The 16,268-nt window shown below is 49.3% G+C and overlaps 1 protein-coding gene across 1 annotated transcript; it reads right to left on the reverse strand.

Annotated features, from left to right (window-relative positions):
* Positions 1-1,523: 1,523 nt before the first annotated feature.
* Positions 1,524-15,812, reverse strand: ALAS1 (5'-aminolevulinate synthase 1). Its single transcript, XM_045862241.3, has 11 exons — positions 15,656-15,812; positions 14,480-14,699; positions 11,516-11,743; positions 10,569-10,718; positions 9,925-10,147; positions 8,106-8,290; positions 7,159-7,338; positions 6,655-6,819; positions 4,335-4,603; positions 3,505-3,667; positions 1,524-1,832 (listed from the first exon to the last, which is right to left on the reverse strand). Exons 1-11 carry the CDS (start codon positions 15,806-15,808, stop codon positions 1,672-1,674), a joined length of 2,097 nt encoding a protein of 698 aa, XP_045718197.2. The 5' UTR covers positions 15,809-15,812; the 3' UTR covers positions 1,524-1,671.
* Between the last annotated feature and the right edge of the window lie 456 nt (positions 15,813-16,268).

Raw genomic sequence — 16,268 nt, forward strand, 5'->3', positions numbered from 1 at the left:
GGGAAGAACAGAGGGGCTGGGCTGCCTCATCCTGGGGGCTCAGGGAAGGTCTCCTCAGGACCCTTGCCCTGGGTAAAGACAGGCAGCCGTGCCAGGATCCAGAGTAGCAAAGTCCAGGGAAGAAACAATGGCTAACACCAAGGCCTGGAAGCCGGGGAGCACCTGGGGGAGCTGAGGCCCGGGAGTGGGCGCCAACACATGAAGCAGAGGGAGCAGATGGGAGGTGGGATGGGCTCCGACCTCAGAGAACGCGGTCAGCCTGTGTGAGGAAGCTAGAACTTAACCTGAGTGCCCCTGGAAGGCCCAGGAAAGTTTTCTGCAGGGGAGGAACATAATCCGCTTTGTAATTTTAAAAGCTCTCTCGGCTGCCATGTGGGGTCGAGGCTGGGGCAGATGCCAGGATGAAGGTGGCACCCCTGGGGTCACAGCAGCAGGGCTGACAAGAATTGGCCTGGCCCGAGATGGAGCTCACAGGTAGAACCTAAGAGGACTCAAGTGAGTCTCAAGTGACGCGAGAGAGCAGACTTGTCCGTAGGCGGCCAGCACAAGCTGGTAGAGGCCGGGGAGGCGGGCAGACCGGCTGCCCCGGGCCTGTGTGGCTCGAGAGGCCTGTCTGCCAGCCGTCAGCGGCCAACAGCTGGCACCGGGAACCCAGGGCTGGGGGAGGTCGCGTGGCGTGAGGGGGAGCGCCGAGGGCAGGTACTGTGAAACTGGGGGAGCTCGGCCTTCAAAGGAGGACCAGCTCATGAAGTAGGAGGGCCGTGTTCAGGAGAGGTTAGTGACACGGAAGCTATGAAGGCCAAGGACAGCCAGCCACCTCAAAGACCCCTGGGGGGGTCAGTGAGAGGAAAACAGAACCACTGGATTTGGCGCGGTAGAGGCAAGACGTGGTAAGAAAAGGGCAGCCTCCACAGGGAACAGGATGAGGAGCGAGCGGGGCAGCAAAGCAGAAAACAGGCAGAAGAGAGGGGTGCGGTAGCAGCCAGCAGGGGGTCTAGGCGGAGGGAGCGCTTGTTTCTTTTTAAGGTGGACAACAAAGCCTGCTGCAGGGTTAGGGTTAGGGTTAGAGAGGGTTGTAGGAAGGCCCTAGGAACCAGGGGACGCAGAATACACGCGGAAGGAGTCGGAGAGGAGCACGAACACCTGCACCGTCCCTGTAAGGGACACCATCACAGGTGGCAGGGGCAGATGGGCTGGAGGACTCGGTGGCGACAGACAAGCGTTCCCTCCTGCTGTCCTACCTGCAGAGGGAAGCCTGAGGCCAAGGTGGTGGCAGGGGAGGGACAGCAGGGAGGGCGACAGCGATCAGAGGCGGGTGACGGGGCCGCCGCCAGGTGGCTGGCATGGCAGGCAGCCGAGAGGTAGCTGGGTTCAAGCCGAGGAGGAAGCCCGGCCGCTGCAGCAGGGGCAGAGGGCCCAGTGTATGTTCCTCATCACTTCACAGAGCGCCACCACACAGACCGCATTGAAAGGGAGGGAGAAAATGATTTCTCTGATTCAGTGGCCAATAACAGGAGGACCCATCACTTACACAAGAATTTATTTCCAGGACTGTGCTTTTACTATAGATTAAAATTTAATATAATTTAATTCACATATAAAGACAGCTCTGGAGACTATCTGGATACGACATGGTCTGGGGTTAAGTGAGTAACTGAGGTCATGACACACTCAGGCCTGGGCAGATACCAACTTGCTCATGCCGGAGAAGTAGGATTTCTCTCTTTCACTCATCACTTCGAAATGCAGTGGCCTCCTGCAGAAGTTGCACTCGGCTGAAGAATGTGGCTTGAGTTCCAGCCCCACTCGCTTCCATGTGGCCAGCAGATTCTCTGTGAGGAGTTTTTAAAAATTGAAGGGAGTATGTATCCAAGAGAAATGCAAACATCGGCCCACACAAAAAGTCGAACACAAACATTGGCAGCACTATTATCTTCCTAACAGTCAAAAAGCAGAAACAACCTAAATGTCCACAGACTGATGGACAAACACCGTGTGGTATATCCACACCAAAGAAGATTAGTTGGTACTAGAAAGAAAGGGAGGATTTGTGCTACAACGCGGATGGGCCCTGAAAACACTGTGCTGTCCAAGAAGCCAGGCACACAGGACCCATGCAGTGTTACATGGAAAGTAAAGCCTGGGCACAGGCAGGAAGGGGATCAGCAGATGATAGGGGCTGGGGCTGGGGAAACACGCAGTGGCTGCTCGTGAGTATGCGGTTTCTCTCTGGGCTGATGAAAACGTTCTGGAATCAGATAGTGGTGACGGTTGCCCAACATCACGACATACTTAGAACCCATGGAACTGTATACTTTATGTATAATTTTTAAAGATTTTATTTATTAATTTACATGCACGCGTGTGACAGAGAGGGCGCATGAAAGAGCACAAGCAGGGGGAGCGGCAGGCAGGCCACTCCCCGCCGGCGGGGAGCCTGCTTCTCCTTCTCCCACTCCCCCTGCTTGTGCTCTCTCTCTCTCTCTCGCTGTATCACTGTCAAATAAATAAATAAAATCTTAAAAAAAAAAAAAGGTGAAATTAGGGGTGCCTGGGTGGCTCAGCTGGGTAAGTGGCTGACTCTTCTTGATTTTAGCTCAGGTTGTGATCTTAGAGTCATGAGATCGAGCCCCATGTCATCGGGCTCTGTGCTCAGTGGGGAGTCTGCTTGGGATTCTCTCCCTCTCTCCCCCTCTGCCCATGCCCCTTCCCCTCTCCGCACTCACATACTCTCTCTTGCTCTCTAAATGACTCTAGAAAAACCAAAAGGGTGAAATTTGTGATATGTGAATTATATGTCAATAAAGCTATTATAAAAATAAGCAAAAATCGAGGAACAAAACCCAAGTCTGGCTTTGTTTCACACAGCTTCAGGGAAGAAGTTGCTCCAACATCGTTCCACTACACTGAAACTGAACATTCCTGGCAGAACGGCCCCAAAGCCCGCAAGGCAGCAAGACCACCTTGGGGGCCTCAGGAGGCAAAGGCGACCTGTGGCTGAAAGCAGTCCCTCCATCTTTGCCTTTAGGTTGGACACAGAGGGTGCTGGGACGGTTGAACAGAGCTGCAAGCCTTATAAAACACTGAACAATTACTCTTATGAGAAGAGGTTAAGTGGGGGGTTGCCTCAGGGACCATACACCGGAGAGAAGCACAGAGCTGACCTCCAGAGGACCAGGGCTGACTCAGGCCTTCAGAGGCCTCTCTCTCCTCCCCTGCACTAGCCATTCCTGTGCATCTTTGAGTCATCCCGACAAGGGGGCACTGGAAACAGTGGATGGATGAGCAGGGACGAGCCCTCAGAGCTTCTAAGTCGTGTCTGCACCCCCTAAAGCGAATCCAACAACTAAATGTCTTTTACAGTTTTAAAGCATCTGAGAGCATTCTTAATTTCTTGGAGAGAAGAAATGGATCTGAATGCCTTCGAAAGGCTCCAATCACACACACTGCAAGGACAGCTTGGTGCAAATTTCTAGCGAGGTACCGCAGCTCTGCAGTACTCACCGAGGAAATAGTTCATCATCTGTGGTGTGTGGTGAGGGGTGGGGGCGATCCGCAGAAGCTCCTCCCCCCGGGGCACGGTGGGGTAGTTGATGGCTTGGACGTAGATGTTATGCCTGCTCATTAGTTCATCACAGACTTCGGTGTTTTTAGCAGCATCTGCAACCTGAGTTTGTAACAGAAGGTAAGGTCACCGCAGGACAGACCACCCCTTAGCAGTGATTCTAATGAACACGGCACTCAGGAGGGAGGCTCAGGCTCGAGCAGCCACGCAAGCTGCCACTTAAAGGGCCCAGGAGTGCTTAGTACGGACCAGAGAACTGAAAGCACATTAGAAGGTCACACACTGATCTCCCTCCCAGGCTTCAACTCCAGGTGCCTCCAGCTGATCCTCCTACCCAGGGATGTGTGTAACCGTGGGAATGAAGCAGCTTTGATTATACTAGCTATATTAATTCTACTAATTCAACTGTGACACCAACAGGGCTACCATTTATAGTGGAAAGGGCAAGACCTATTTCGATATTAACTGAATAAAAAGCTAGACTTCAAAGCTAGCCATGTGGAGGCTTCCGGAACTTTTTACACATAAGCTCTTTTAAGGCTAGTGCTCTGGAGAAGGAACCTCTGCTCTAGCCTGCTGGGTTCAAAGGCTTCATTCTCACTGTGAAGTCAGCCCAAGGCAGGGACAGAGCAGAGGGCCACTGACTACAGCCCCCTGCCCCAGCAGTCACCCTGTCCCAGCCCAACTTCAGGAAGGCGTGAACCAGAACATCCCAGGTCACGTGCGGAGGCACAGGCCCCAGCAAGTCCAGTCCCGGACAGGTCATTACCCGGACAGGGATGATGTGACTGGGGCAGTGGACGACCGGGAGGCCTGCGTCCATGAGCATCTGCCTCATGAGCTTGACGTTGCGCTGGTGCTGACGGCGAAGCGCCCGCCCCTCGGCGCTCTTCAGAATCCGCACAGACTCCAGGGCTCCGGCCAGCAGCATGGGCGGCAGGGAGGTGGTGAAGATGAAGCCGGCCGCATAGGACCGCACAGTGTCGATCAGAGAACTCGTGCTGGCGATGTACCCTCCGACACAGCCAAAGGCTTTGCCTGCGAGGAGAAAGCTTCATTTATTCCGTAACGGCCCCTGTATGTGCCCAGCAGGGTGCCACAGAGCCTCGGAGCCCTTCTGTCTTTATCCTCTCTATTTGCCCTAAGACTCAAGTCAAGGGATGTCCAACCATTTCTGAAAGGGAGAAAGTGGTTAGGGTCCTCCCCTAAATCACAGGACCAAGCTGGTGTCTGACGAGGACCAAAGAACAGGTCTCCACACCAGTCCTGATGCTGAGGGACCTGTCCCCGTGTGCCCCAACAGCGAGCGGCAGCCTCTCGTCCCCCCTGCCTTTCCCACCCGGACTCGCTGCTCCGCCAGCAGGTAAGGTGCCACCTCCCACGGCGGGCCTGGTGCGTGCGTCCTCTCACCATGAGCATCCCCCTGGGGCCAGAAGGTAACCCAGCTAAGACATGAGCTGTTTTGGTGTGACCAGTATTATTTCCTTCCAAAGTAAACACAGAACTCTGACGAGCAGCATTGCCCAGAGAAACATGAAAACTCAGAACCTATTAGGGCTGATTTAGGGCCAACCTCCTTTCTCAATTCTCCTTAAATCCCTTTGTATAATCTATAGCTCAAGTTTCAGGATTAAGGACTGCAGAAGGGTCCTTCTAGATGTCAACACTGTGTTCTGTAACGAACACCCCTGCTTGAACCCCAGGCGGGGCTGGGCTGGCATGAGCTCTTACAGCGGCCAGTCTCTCTCTGCAGCCCGCCCCAGGGTGCAGCGACTACACCTTTCCCGCTGAAAGAAAAGTGTTGCTGGAAGGAAGACACGTGAACGAGGGCTTTCCTCCTGACAAGGCTCTGCCCTGTGAACCCTGCGCTCTCCTGGTCTCCCCAAGGTCCTCAGCCCCGACAGTGCCGAAGGGCACGCTTTTTGGCCTGCCCTTCCTTTACCAAGTGCAGGCTGTGAACTGGCATTTTAGCTAAGTGCTACCTGGGTCTCCAACTGCCTTACTAACTTTGAAATCCTCACATTTGTTTAATTCATGTTTTCATCTCTCTGGAGTCCTCACAGGCAAAGAGAATGTCTACGGTAACTGTCTGCACACAATTCATTTATCTTCTCCACAAAAACTGAGGTAGGGTCTGTTATCTCCATCACATAAGCGTCCCTACTTTCTGAAAGTTGTTATGCCCCCTCACTTTTACGAGAGACCTACATTACACTTGTTTTCGCTAACCGGAAGAAATCTGAAGAGGACTTTCACTTTTACGATGAAAGGTGAAAAGCGAAAATAGCCTTTGGTGTGTGGCAGCGAGCCATGAGAGAGGCAGCGTGCGCCCCAAGCAGCCAGAGTGGCCCCACTGAGCCCCGGCTCCGGGAACCACTCGGCACCCCAGCAGCAGGCCGCCACAGCTTTGACCTCGGTCTGTGAGCACCTGTGTCTCTGCTTTACGCCATTTTGGCTGACGAGAGGTTTCAAAGGAACACTCCGCTTCTGGGTCATGGGGAAACCTATATTGGTGAGGAAGCGGAGGGGCAGAGAGATGAACTACCAGCCCAAGGTCACAGAGGCAGGAGTCAGGCAGCCAGGATTCACAGCCAGCAGGCAGCATGGCGACAGCGCCCAGCTCCGTGACACGATGCTTCTCACCCAGGAGCAGCAAATACAAAGTAGAGCTCAGTGCTTCACGCCACCTGAACCCACAGGTCCTCACGAATGCTCTGGGAGAACAGCACTCCATCTTTTTTTTTTTTTTTTTTTTAATATAACAGAACAATCTGAAGTAGAGAGAGTAAAGGCTGTCACCATGGCGTGTAGCTAGAACCACAACTACACTTGCAATGAGCCCGAATGGCAACAAAGAGTATTTCTGTCACGTGAGGCTGTGAGATTTCCTTTGGTTCTGGGAGCCATGCCTCTCTGATTGAAGGGATTCTGCTAAGCTGTACCACCACTGAGCAGATACAAACTCATCCAGAAAGTGGCCCAGGCTTTATAGGCCACCACCCTGTCTCCTCACCCGATCCCAGCTAGTCCTTGGCCTTGTTAGAATAGAATTTTAGTGCAGATTGCAGAATGTGCAGGAGTATACGTACCAAGCGTTCCAGAAATGATGTCCATTTTAGGCATAACTCCATCCCGATCACCAATCCCTCCACCTTGAGCCCCGTACAGTCCCACTGCGTGGACCTCATCCACGAAGGTGATTGCTCCAAACTCATGCGCCACATCACACAGCTCTTCCAGTGGGCACACTGCTCCTGAAGAAAGAGCACAGACTCCTCTGAAGAGCTTGCTACTTCACAAATTTCTGTTTTGGTAAGAGTCAGAACAAAATAACTTCTGTTCTAAAGGTATTATTTTAATATTGGGAAAAATAATGAACTTCCCCCAGTTTCTAGGTCATCTTGGGGTCTCAGAGCCTAGTAAGAGCCAGAATAGAAAATCTACATTCACCCAAACCTCCACAATGTCCACCAAATACAAAATGCTAGCAGAGTAAGAAGAAATTGCAGAAACAAAATAAACACCACACTTTTCAAAGAGTCCAGGCCTAGTTTTTCATCTAAGGTTTCAGACTGGCCTCTACTCAGACTTACCATCCATTGAGTGGACGGTTTCAAACGCGACAATCTTGGGGACCGAAGGGTCAGATCTTTGCAGCAGTTCTCTGAGGTGGCTGACGTCATTGTGGCGGAAGATGTACTTTGGCACGCGGCTGTTCCGAATCCCCTGGATCATGGAGGCATGGTTCCCAGAATCGGAGTAAATCTCACAGCCTAACATGATAAAAACAAAAACAAAACACTACTTACTGCCATCTGCACCAAAGACAAATTATTTCCTAGACAGGGACAACAGACTTTGCCCTGAAAGTGCTGCTTTGCCCAGTAGGAAAGACACTCCTGGCCAGTTTCTTCCTGGGAAAATCGCGAGCTAGTGCTTCTCCTTTGAGAAGGCCCATAGGTGTAGAATAACCCAATGGGAGACAACCAATCTGCTTTTGCATCCGGCCACCTCATTCCAAGCTCCATCAAAAGATAACTACGAATGATTAAGAGAATTCTCCGAAGGATTTGCCTCGAATACAAAGCACGTTTGAAGCAATTAGTTTAAGGACAAGCCCTTAATTAGTATCTTTTGCTACTGCATCTTCTCATGTGCAGTGAGCACTTCATGTTTCAATTCAAGAAAAAAATGCTCCCGGGACGCCTGGGTGGCTCAGTCGTTAGGCGTCTGCCTTCGGCTCAGGTCATGATCCCAGGGTCCTGGGATCGAGTCCCGCATCGGGCTCCCTGCTCGGCGGGAAGCCTGCTTCTCCCTCTCCCACTCCCCCTGCTTGTGTTCCCTCTCTCGCCGTCTCTCTGTCAAAAAATAAATAAAATCTTTAAAAGCAAAACAAAACAAAAAAAGAAAGAAAAAATGCTCCCAGATACTTTCATTGCTCATAACTGTTTCTGGTAAGCCCTCTGTGTTGTCACTATCCCTGCTATTCCTAAGAAACCCAAAAAACTCTAAGGCACCAGGACAGGCTTCCTTAACCTACCCGGCATCATCCTAGCCAGAGTGAAGAGGGTTGAGTCGTTGGCCACAAAGCACGAGGAAAACAAGAGTGCTGCATCCTTCCCATGTAAATCAGCCAGCTCCTGCTCCAGGTCCACATGGAATTTACTAGTTCCAGAAATATTTCTGGTACCACCAGCTCCAGCACCATGCTGTTTCAAAGTGTCCCTTTTATTAAAAAAAAAAAGAAGGCAGACAGAAAATAAATCTCATGGTTCCAGATACTCTGTGAATCATTCCTCTCCCCAGGAGCTGGGACACTGAATCTTATGTTCATCTAGCAAGTCTCTCACGGTGAAACCAGGGGCCAGAAGTTTCAACTGCCTTCATCTTTAGACTAGGTGGCAGGTGTCAACACTAGGGTGAGGGTATCCTGAAGACCTCTAGGGATCATCAAAAACAAGTGTCTGTCACTAGGTACTTAGTATTAGCTGAGTTAACTTACTAAGGCGTCTTTTCTCTGACAAACATCCTTCTCTCCAAACACAACCTCAGTCTCTACCAGTCACATAATGTTAGGAGAGATCTACTACTACACCTCAGACTGGACTCTCTTTAGCAAGCCTCCCTACAGGTTTTGGCAAGCAACTCTCTCAAGTGTCTCTAGCCATGGCCAGCCTCCTGAAGCACATGAATGAGGGGATCTACCACCCTTGTTAATGTCCTTCCTCCAGTGCTGCTACATTGGTATCTCTCCATCTGCCTGTGCAAAGTGGCCTACCACTGGGAGCGGTGGGAGGTGAACGGGCACGAGTGGTCAATGAGCCCATACACTTGAACCCTCGCGCACAAAGGGGCTCCACATCTGCTCGTCAAGTCCAATCCAAAAGTCACCTGTCGGTATTTTCTTTTTTTAAAGATTTTCATTTTATTTATTTATTTGAGGGAGAGAATGAGAGACAGAGAGCACGAGAGGGAAGAGGGTCAGAGGGAGAAGCAGACCCCCCCCGCCGAGCAGGGAGCCCGACGCGGGACTCGATCCCGGGACTCCAGGATCACGGCCTGAGCCGAAGGCAGTCGCTTAACCAACTGAGCCACCCAGGCGCCCCGGTATTTTCTTTTTAAGATTTTATTTACTGGGGTGCCTGGGTGGCTCAGTCGTTAAGCGTCTGCCTTCGGCTTGGTCATGATCCTGGGGTCCTGGGATCGAGTCCCGCATCGGGCTCCCTGCTCGGCCGGAAGCCTGCTTCTCCCTCTCCCACTCCCCCTCCTTGTGGTCCCTCTATCGCTGTATCTATCTCCATCAAATGAATAAATAAAATCTTTGGGCGCCTGGGTGGCTCAGTTGGTTAAGCGTCTGCCTTCGGCTCAGGTCATGATCCTGGGGTCCTGGGATCGAGCCCCGCATCGGGCTCCCTGCTCCGTGGGGAGCCTGCTTCTCCCGCTCCCATTCCCCCTGCTGTGTTTCCTCTCTTGAGGTCTCTCTCTCTGTGTCAAATAAATAAATAAAATCTTAAAAAAAAATAGATTTTATTTACTTACTTGACACAGAGAGAGAGAGCGAGAGAGGGAACACAAGCAGGGGGAGTGGGAAAGGGAGAAGCACGCTTCCCGCCAAGCAGAGAGCCCGATGTGGGGCTCGATCCCAGGACCCCGGGATCATGACCTGAGCCGAAGGCAGACGCTCAACGACTGAGCCACCCAGGCGCCCCATCTGTAGATATTTTTGAAGGCTAAGATAGTATTTGTTATGGCACACTTTCAGCGGCTGAATATTGCCCCCATAAAAGATCCAATCCCTCTAAATCATCAATGTCTTGCCAAATAAAGTCAGTGGTATCTGAAAGCTGAGGGCTACTTACATGACTGCCCCACACACTCGTGGGTGTCGACTCATTCCTAGGTAGTCATTGCTACACCAGACTGACACCTGCTTTTTGGTGATCAAAGAGTCGGAATAGTCATCTGCCATGGGGAAGATGTGAGCCCTCCGGTTCACAGTTTTAAAAACTCGATAGGTATGGTCATTTTTTTTCTCATCAATTTTCTTCTCAAAGAAACGATCATACTGAAAAGTGGAAACAGCTAAAAACCAAACAAAAAACAGGACAAACTGATGGTTAGGAAGGCATGTCTGGGTTTTGGCAAGAGACCTGGGTTCCAACCCCAGCTTGGTCATCCAACAGCAGGGTGATTCTGGACAAATTAATGAAGTACTCATGTGAGCCAGTTATAGGACATCCTCATTTTGAGACCGTGAAGGTCTCAAATGAGACTGTGTATGTCAATTGTTTAGCACAGGGCCAGGGCATAAAAGGTAGGTATTAAGGTAGAGAAGGCAGGTTACCAACAGGGTTTGTATTTACTATGGCCGAGGACACCTACCTGCATCAAGCAAGAGACATGGCTTTTAATCCTCAACTCACCAAGCAATTTTGTGTTTAATCTAATATACGTTTAAGTTAAAAACCCTCTCATGCATCAGGCAAGTAACAATGAGACCTACATTTTGGCAAGTTATCTTGAAGAAGATGGGACACTCTTTCTGGTCTTTGCTTTCGCATGATATCCTGGAAGTTCTTCAGCAATCCACTTGTCTCCCCTTCATTGGCCTTCACACTAATCACACTGGGTTTCACTGAAGTTTGGGCAACCTCTGTAACAAAAGTAACAAGAAAAGAGGACAAACATTCTATTCTGAGTTCACAATACTTTCCAGAAATATTGTCAAAAATGAATTACTGCCTAGTTCACCAAAAAAAGCTGATCATAACCAAAGTTAGTAGTAACCGAGTGTATGAGGCTTTTCTTCTCCCCTTCTATTTTACTGGCCAATGCCCGGTGTTGTTTTGTTTTCAGAGCTACCAGACAGCTTTAATGAATATTAGAGTCCAAAGCTTTCTAGCTGGTTGGCAGGTCTTCCCCACCTTCCCACTCCACCCAACCCTAATCTCAATTTTCTTCATGGAAGACAATTCCAGCCATATGCATCATTTCTGCTGGTGCAGTTTTCTGGGGACTTTTGGTGCTCTGTGGCTATAGCCACAACTGGAATTAAAGTTGCCTCTTAATGACCATCAGTAAGACACACAGCTTGGGAGTCCTAAGACCATCAATTACTGCAGGAACACTATATTTTACCTTTTATCCCACTGATGGCAGGAAAGAAACAAAGGGCAGTTGATAACAGCTTACGCCAGCAGGGTATTTTCAGAAATGAAGCAATTACTATAAAAAGTGGTCACATCCTACCCACACACCCCAGAAAGAAAGTCCCACATTTTCTCAAGCAGTCCTCTGACCGACTATCTTGATGACCTTCCTCCTTGGCCCTAAAAGAGGAAGTTTTTTTTACAAATGCTACCCTAATAATAGCTCATACATAAATCTGAAGGATCAAAAGAACCAAAGGGGCCTCTTGGTTCTTCCTAACGGTTCCAGTCATGTGTTTACCTTTCCTCACGGCATGCATTTCCTGCACATCCTCCTGAAGCTCGAGACTGGCTTTGCAGAAGACACTGCTGCCCTTCTGGCTCATCTGGGCTGCCAGGAAAGGGCATTTGCTTGCAGTGCCCTGGCTCGTGGCAAGGGAGGGATGTCCAGACGAAAGCTGCGTGCCATCTGGAGTCTGCTGGGATCCATCAGCAGCTTGCTCAACCTCAGCTTTGGCAGTTTTGTCCTCTGTGGGGTGAAATGGAAAAACCGAAGCATCAGATCTAGTTGCACAATACACAAGAAAGCCCCTTGTTTCTCCTATTGCCTCAAAGACAATAGGAGCCCTCCGGTTCACGGTTTTAAAAACTCGATAGGTATGGTCATTTTTTTCCTCATCAATTTTCTTCTCAAAGAAACGATCATATTGAAAAGTGAAAACTGCTAAAAACCAAACAAAAAACAGGACAAACTGATGGTTAGGAAGGCATGTCTGGGTTTTGGCAAGAGACCTGGGTTCCAACCCCAGCTTGGTCTTATACTTACTCTACCCCCACATTTCAGGCACAAATTTATTTTTATTAGGTTCTGCTAATTGAACTGTTTTCTCATCTGCCTCAATGGAAACAATGTTTCTGTGAGGAGTTAACTGGCACAATCCAGCTCTCTCTTAAACCCATATTTCTCCCTTATAAATCCACCAAAAAGTAGTATTTTCTAGTTTCAGATAGCCTAGAATTCTTGAGTTGGAGGATTTCCAGTAAATCTACCCGAAGGACACATAGCATATTTCATGAGAGGACACACTCTTAAAGATAAATAGAAGCGTTTAAACAATTTTTTCTCTGCTAATATTTTTGAAACAGATTCTTGACAAAGAAGCTTGCTGTTGCTTAACATATAAATTACTGATTTCCTTCTTAACAAAAGAAATTGGCGGGACGCCTGGGTGGCTCAGTTGTTGAGCGTCTGCCTTCGGCTCAGGTCATGATCCCAGGGTCCTGGGATCAAGTCCCACATCGGGCTCCCTGTTCAGTGGGGAGCCTGCTTCTCCCTCTGTCCTGCCCCTCCCCCTGCTCATGCTCCCTTGCTCTCTCTCAAATAAATAAAATCTTTAAAAAAAAAGAAATTGGGCTAAAATGGAGGTCTTTCGATTGTTGTCTAATAGAGTTCAAATTACTAGTATGCTGAGAAAAAACCCCAGAAATATCACATTCACACACTTCGTCTACTTGCTCATCTAAATGCATCAAAGAAATGCACTGACTTAACAAAGCTGGTTGGTAATTATGCTTTTAGTCACAATGACTTTCCTCTCCCCTGGAGCAAATTCATTCACCTTTCTTCTAGTAAAGTCTTACTCTGCATCATCCTGGAATACTGTGAGTCACAGGCTAACCTTGCCTACAACTTGGGTAAGATGTCTCAATACAGTTTTTATTAAAATCTTCTATGAAGTCAAAAAAACTGCTTTGAAGTTCATTTCATTCATTATAAAAGTAATATACATTCACTGTGAGAAACCTAGAATAATAGTGTTCCGTCTCTCAAAAAATAACCATTACAGGCATCTTGGTAAATTATCTTTTTTTCCCTATGTACAAGTTTAAAAAAAGTTTTACTTATTCTGCATGTGCTTGCTTATTTTTCCCTTTCCATTATAAAGATCTGCCTAAGCTAGTAAATAGTTTGTTAATATCATTTGCAATGGTTTCCTGAGAGTCTACCAAGTGAACAAATCATGTTCTACTCAACATCCTCTATAGCAGGGACAGAATTGTAAAAGAGTATTTTGATTGTTGAGTAAAAAAAACATAACTCCTAAAAGAGGAAAAGAAATCCTATAAAGGATTAAATCCCTTCTGCTTACAGAAAAAAACAAAACAAAACAAAACAAAACACTCCTTTCTTACAAGGAACACATCCAGAGAATATACCTAAAAGAGCCTGTAAGGTAAATTACTCTCTAGGATTAAGTGAAACCTGAAAAGCCTCATTCTCTCCTGGTAGAGCCAGACCAAAACAAAAGCCAACTCTGATCTCTTTATTAAAAACAAAATTTAAAAATTCACATATAAAATAAAGATACATGTGTTAAAAAAAAATCACTAACAAATTCTGTATGATTCCATTTATTGAGGTTCCTACAGCAGTCAAATTCAGAGACAGAAAGTAGAATGGTGCTTGCCAGGGGGCGGGGGAGGGGAAGTTAGAGTTGAAGGAGCAGAGTTTCACTTTGGGATGTTGGGCTCTGGAAATTGGATGGTGGTGACAGTTGTGCAATAATATGAATGTACTTAATACCACTGAACTGTACAATTGGTAAGAGATGGTAAGTTTTATGTTAGGTGCATTTTACCACAATAAAAAAAATAATTTTAAGGAGAAAAAAGTCACAACTTTTTTTTAAGTCAGAGCTTTAAAAGCCAAAAGCTTCCACTCAATTTTGCTGCAAACCTAAGACTGCTCCAGAAGGTAAAGTCTATTAAAAAAAAAAAAGCCAAAGGGCCAAATATTTAATGAAGGAGAGGTTGAAACAGAACATTCCAACTTTTTTTTTAAAGTAGTGTGGAGCCCGATGTGGGGCTTGAACTCATGACCCTGAGATCAAGACCTGAGCTGAAATCAAGAGTCGGACGCTTCACCGACTGAGCCACCCAGGCGCCTCAGAACATTCCAACTTTATATTTACACAAATGAGGTACTGATGAACACTAAAACTCCAAAAGACACCAACATGCAATCCAGAAACCTATAAGGTACACACTGGCCACCATCTCACTTTTAAGGATGGGAAAACTAAAAGTGCCCACTTGCGGGGTTAGGATGACAAGTATGAGATACTCCATGCAAAGAACCAAGCCTGGCACAGAGTAACGCCCTCAGTTACTGTGCCCCTCGTCACCGCTGTGGACTAGAAATGCTTCTAGTCTAGTGATAAATGCAAACACTGCCACCTCCTACGTTATTGCCAATGACACTTACTCTCATTAGCTGGAGGGGTTTCTTTGACCTGCTGACAGTGTACTGCGGAAGTGGACAGGGCCCGAGGGGCTGGCTTGCCCCCAACTTCCATCATCTTAGGGCAGTTTTGGGCATAGAACAACAGAGATTTTCCTGCCTTCTGCAGAAAGGCCTGAGGCACTCGGGATAAGAATGGGCAGCGGCGAACAACAGTCTCCATGTCCGAGAGGGTACACTGATCCTATAGAAAGACAATGAGTGACATCAACACTTGTTAATAATCAGGCAAATACCACGCAAGGTCACTGGGTTCAGGTGTCACCTGCAGTTTATAGCAAGGGTACCCTTATAACAAGTCTCACTCAAAAATGTCTAAGGACCGCACTCATGTGGGACTCAACTAAGGAGTGGTAACCATACTCGACCCACGTCACCAACTTCTTTCATTCCCCAGCTCTACACAAAAGCACCTGCAAAGCAACTTTACCAAGTGAAGTAAATGCCGATGATTAACAACCAAGGGGCTGGAGCAACGAAGGACAGACAAGTCGGGAACAGGTTTGGGAGGACAGGGAAATGCACAGTGCAGATAAGACACCTTGGCATACACCCGAGTGAAGTGAGGCTAGGGAAGAAGCCACTGTCATCCATCCAGGCAGAGAGGACTCCCAGGGATTCTGAACTTCTCCTGGTCCTCACATCCCCAAACCTGAGGAAGGCACCCAGCTGGGCTCTGGGTCCCTGAGGCAAGGATTTCCCTGAGGTCATCCCCCACAGCTCCAACAGGACATAACTGAGAGAGGAGGAGACATAAAGGCAGGGGTAGGAGGGGACGCGGCTGGGGCTAACTGGGGAGAGGCAGGAGCTATAAAATCGAGGGCGTTAGGTCTGCAGTTAGGTGGTGGCCCTGGACAGGGGAAGGTCAGAGGTCATCCGGGGTCGAGGGCTCAAGAATAACGGGGAAAAAGGAATTCTAAAGAAGCGGCCAGTTAAAAGGGAATGTAGGAAGAGGGCCGAATGGGGGAAACTGAGGCAACCCAGTGGGCTCAGGGTCTGGAGATGAACGCTGACCCCAAAGAGGCGAGTGACGGGAGCAGTGGGGGATGGGGTCCCAACGACCGGGCAAGCGGGGCGCGCGCTGGCAGGACACGCGGGGGCTTCCCTGGCCGGCGCCGCACCCAGAGCGCGGGCCCTCACCTGCGCGGGGGACTGCGGAGGCGGCGGCGGCGGCGGCGGCGGCGGCGACAGGCACCCAAGACAACTCGAACCAACCCCTTGCCCTTTTCGGCGAGGAGCCTCAGGCCGCGAGCGCCGTCTTCCTAATATACAGCCGGAGGGAGCGCTGCGCATGCGCGGTGGGCGCGGGCTTCCTTCACGCAGGCGCCCTGCGTCGCGCTCCCAGAGAAGGAAGGGCAGGGCGGGGAGTGTGGGACCAGGGCTTTCCCGAGCGCCTGCCGGGGGGAGTGGGGGAACGGCGGTTGATCAACGACTTCATCCTACCCACCCCGCCCTTCTCGCCTCCCTACTAACTGCCCTATGCTTTAGAGCCCTACGTATGCCTCCGTGTAGGGCATAAAAGGGCAGAGTCAGAGGGGAAGTGCCACTGGAGACAACTCGAGGGTTACGGGGCTGTAGAAACAGGTCCCTTGGATATAGAAGAAGGAGAGTAAAGAAGGGGGTTCTGGGCCATGGTCTAAAGCAGGATTCGCCCCGTCTGTGACTAAGGGCTTCCCGGATGTGTAGTTACCCAAGGATGGAGTGGTTCTGGGAGTGGTGGGGGTGGGGGGCAGCCGAAGGGGGAGTTCTTGGA

Source organism: Mirounga angustirostris, unplaced genomic scaffold (genome assembly GCF_029215605.1).
Source record: "Mirounga angustirostris isolate CCGP_5_RB_7025 unplaced genomic scaffold, mMirAng1.0.hap1 SCAF_1, whole genome shotgun sequence".
Classification (NCBI taxonomy): domain Eukaryota; kingdom Metazoa; phylum Chordata; class Mammalia; order Carnivora; family Phocidae; genus Mirounga; species Mirounga angustirostris.

Excerpts from the sequence above, each read along its gene's own strand:
- ALAS1 (XM_045862241.3), bottom strand. The coding sequence starts at position 15,808 with ATGCGCAGCGCTCCCTCCGGCTGTATATTAGGAAGACGGCGCTCGCGG. Across the intron at positions 10,148-10,568 it reads TCAAGATAACTTGCCAAAAT|CTGTTTCCACTTTTCAGTAT; the intron begins GTAGGTCTCATT and ends TTTGGTTTTTAG. Across the intron at positions 8,291-9,924 it reads CGAGTGTGTGGGGCAGTCAT|GGACACTTTGAAACAGCATG; the intron begins GTAAGTAGCCCT and ends TTTTAATAAAAG.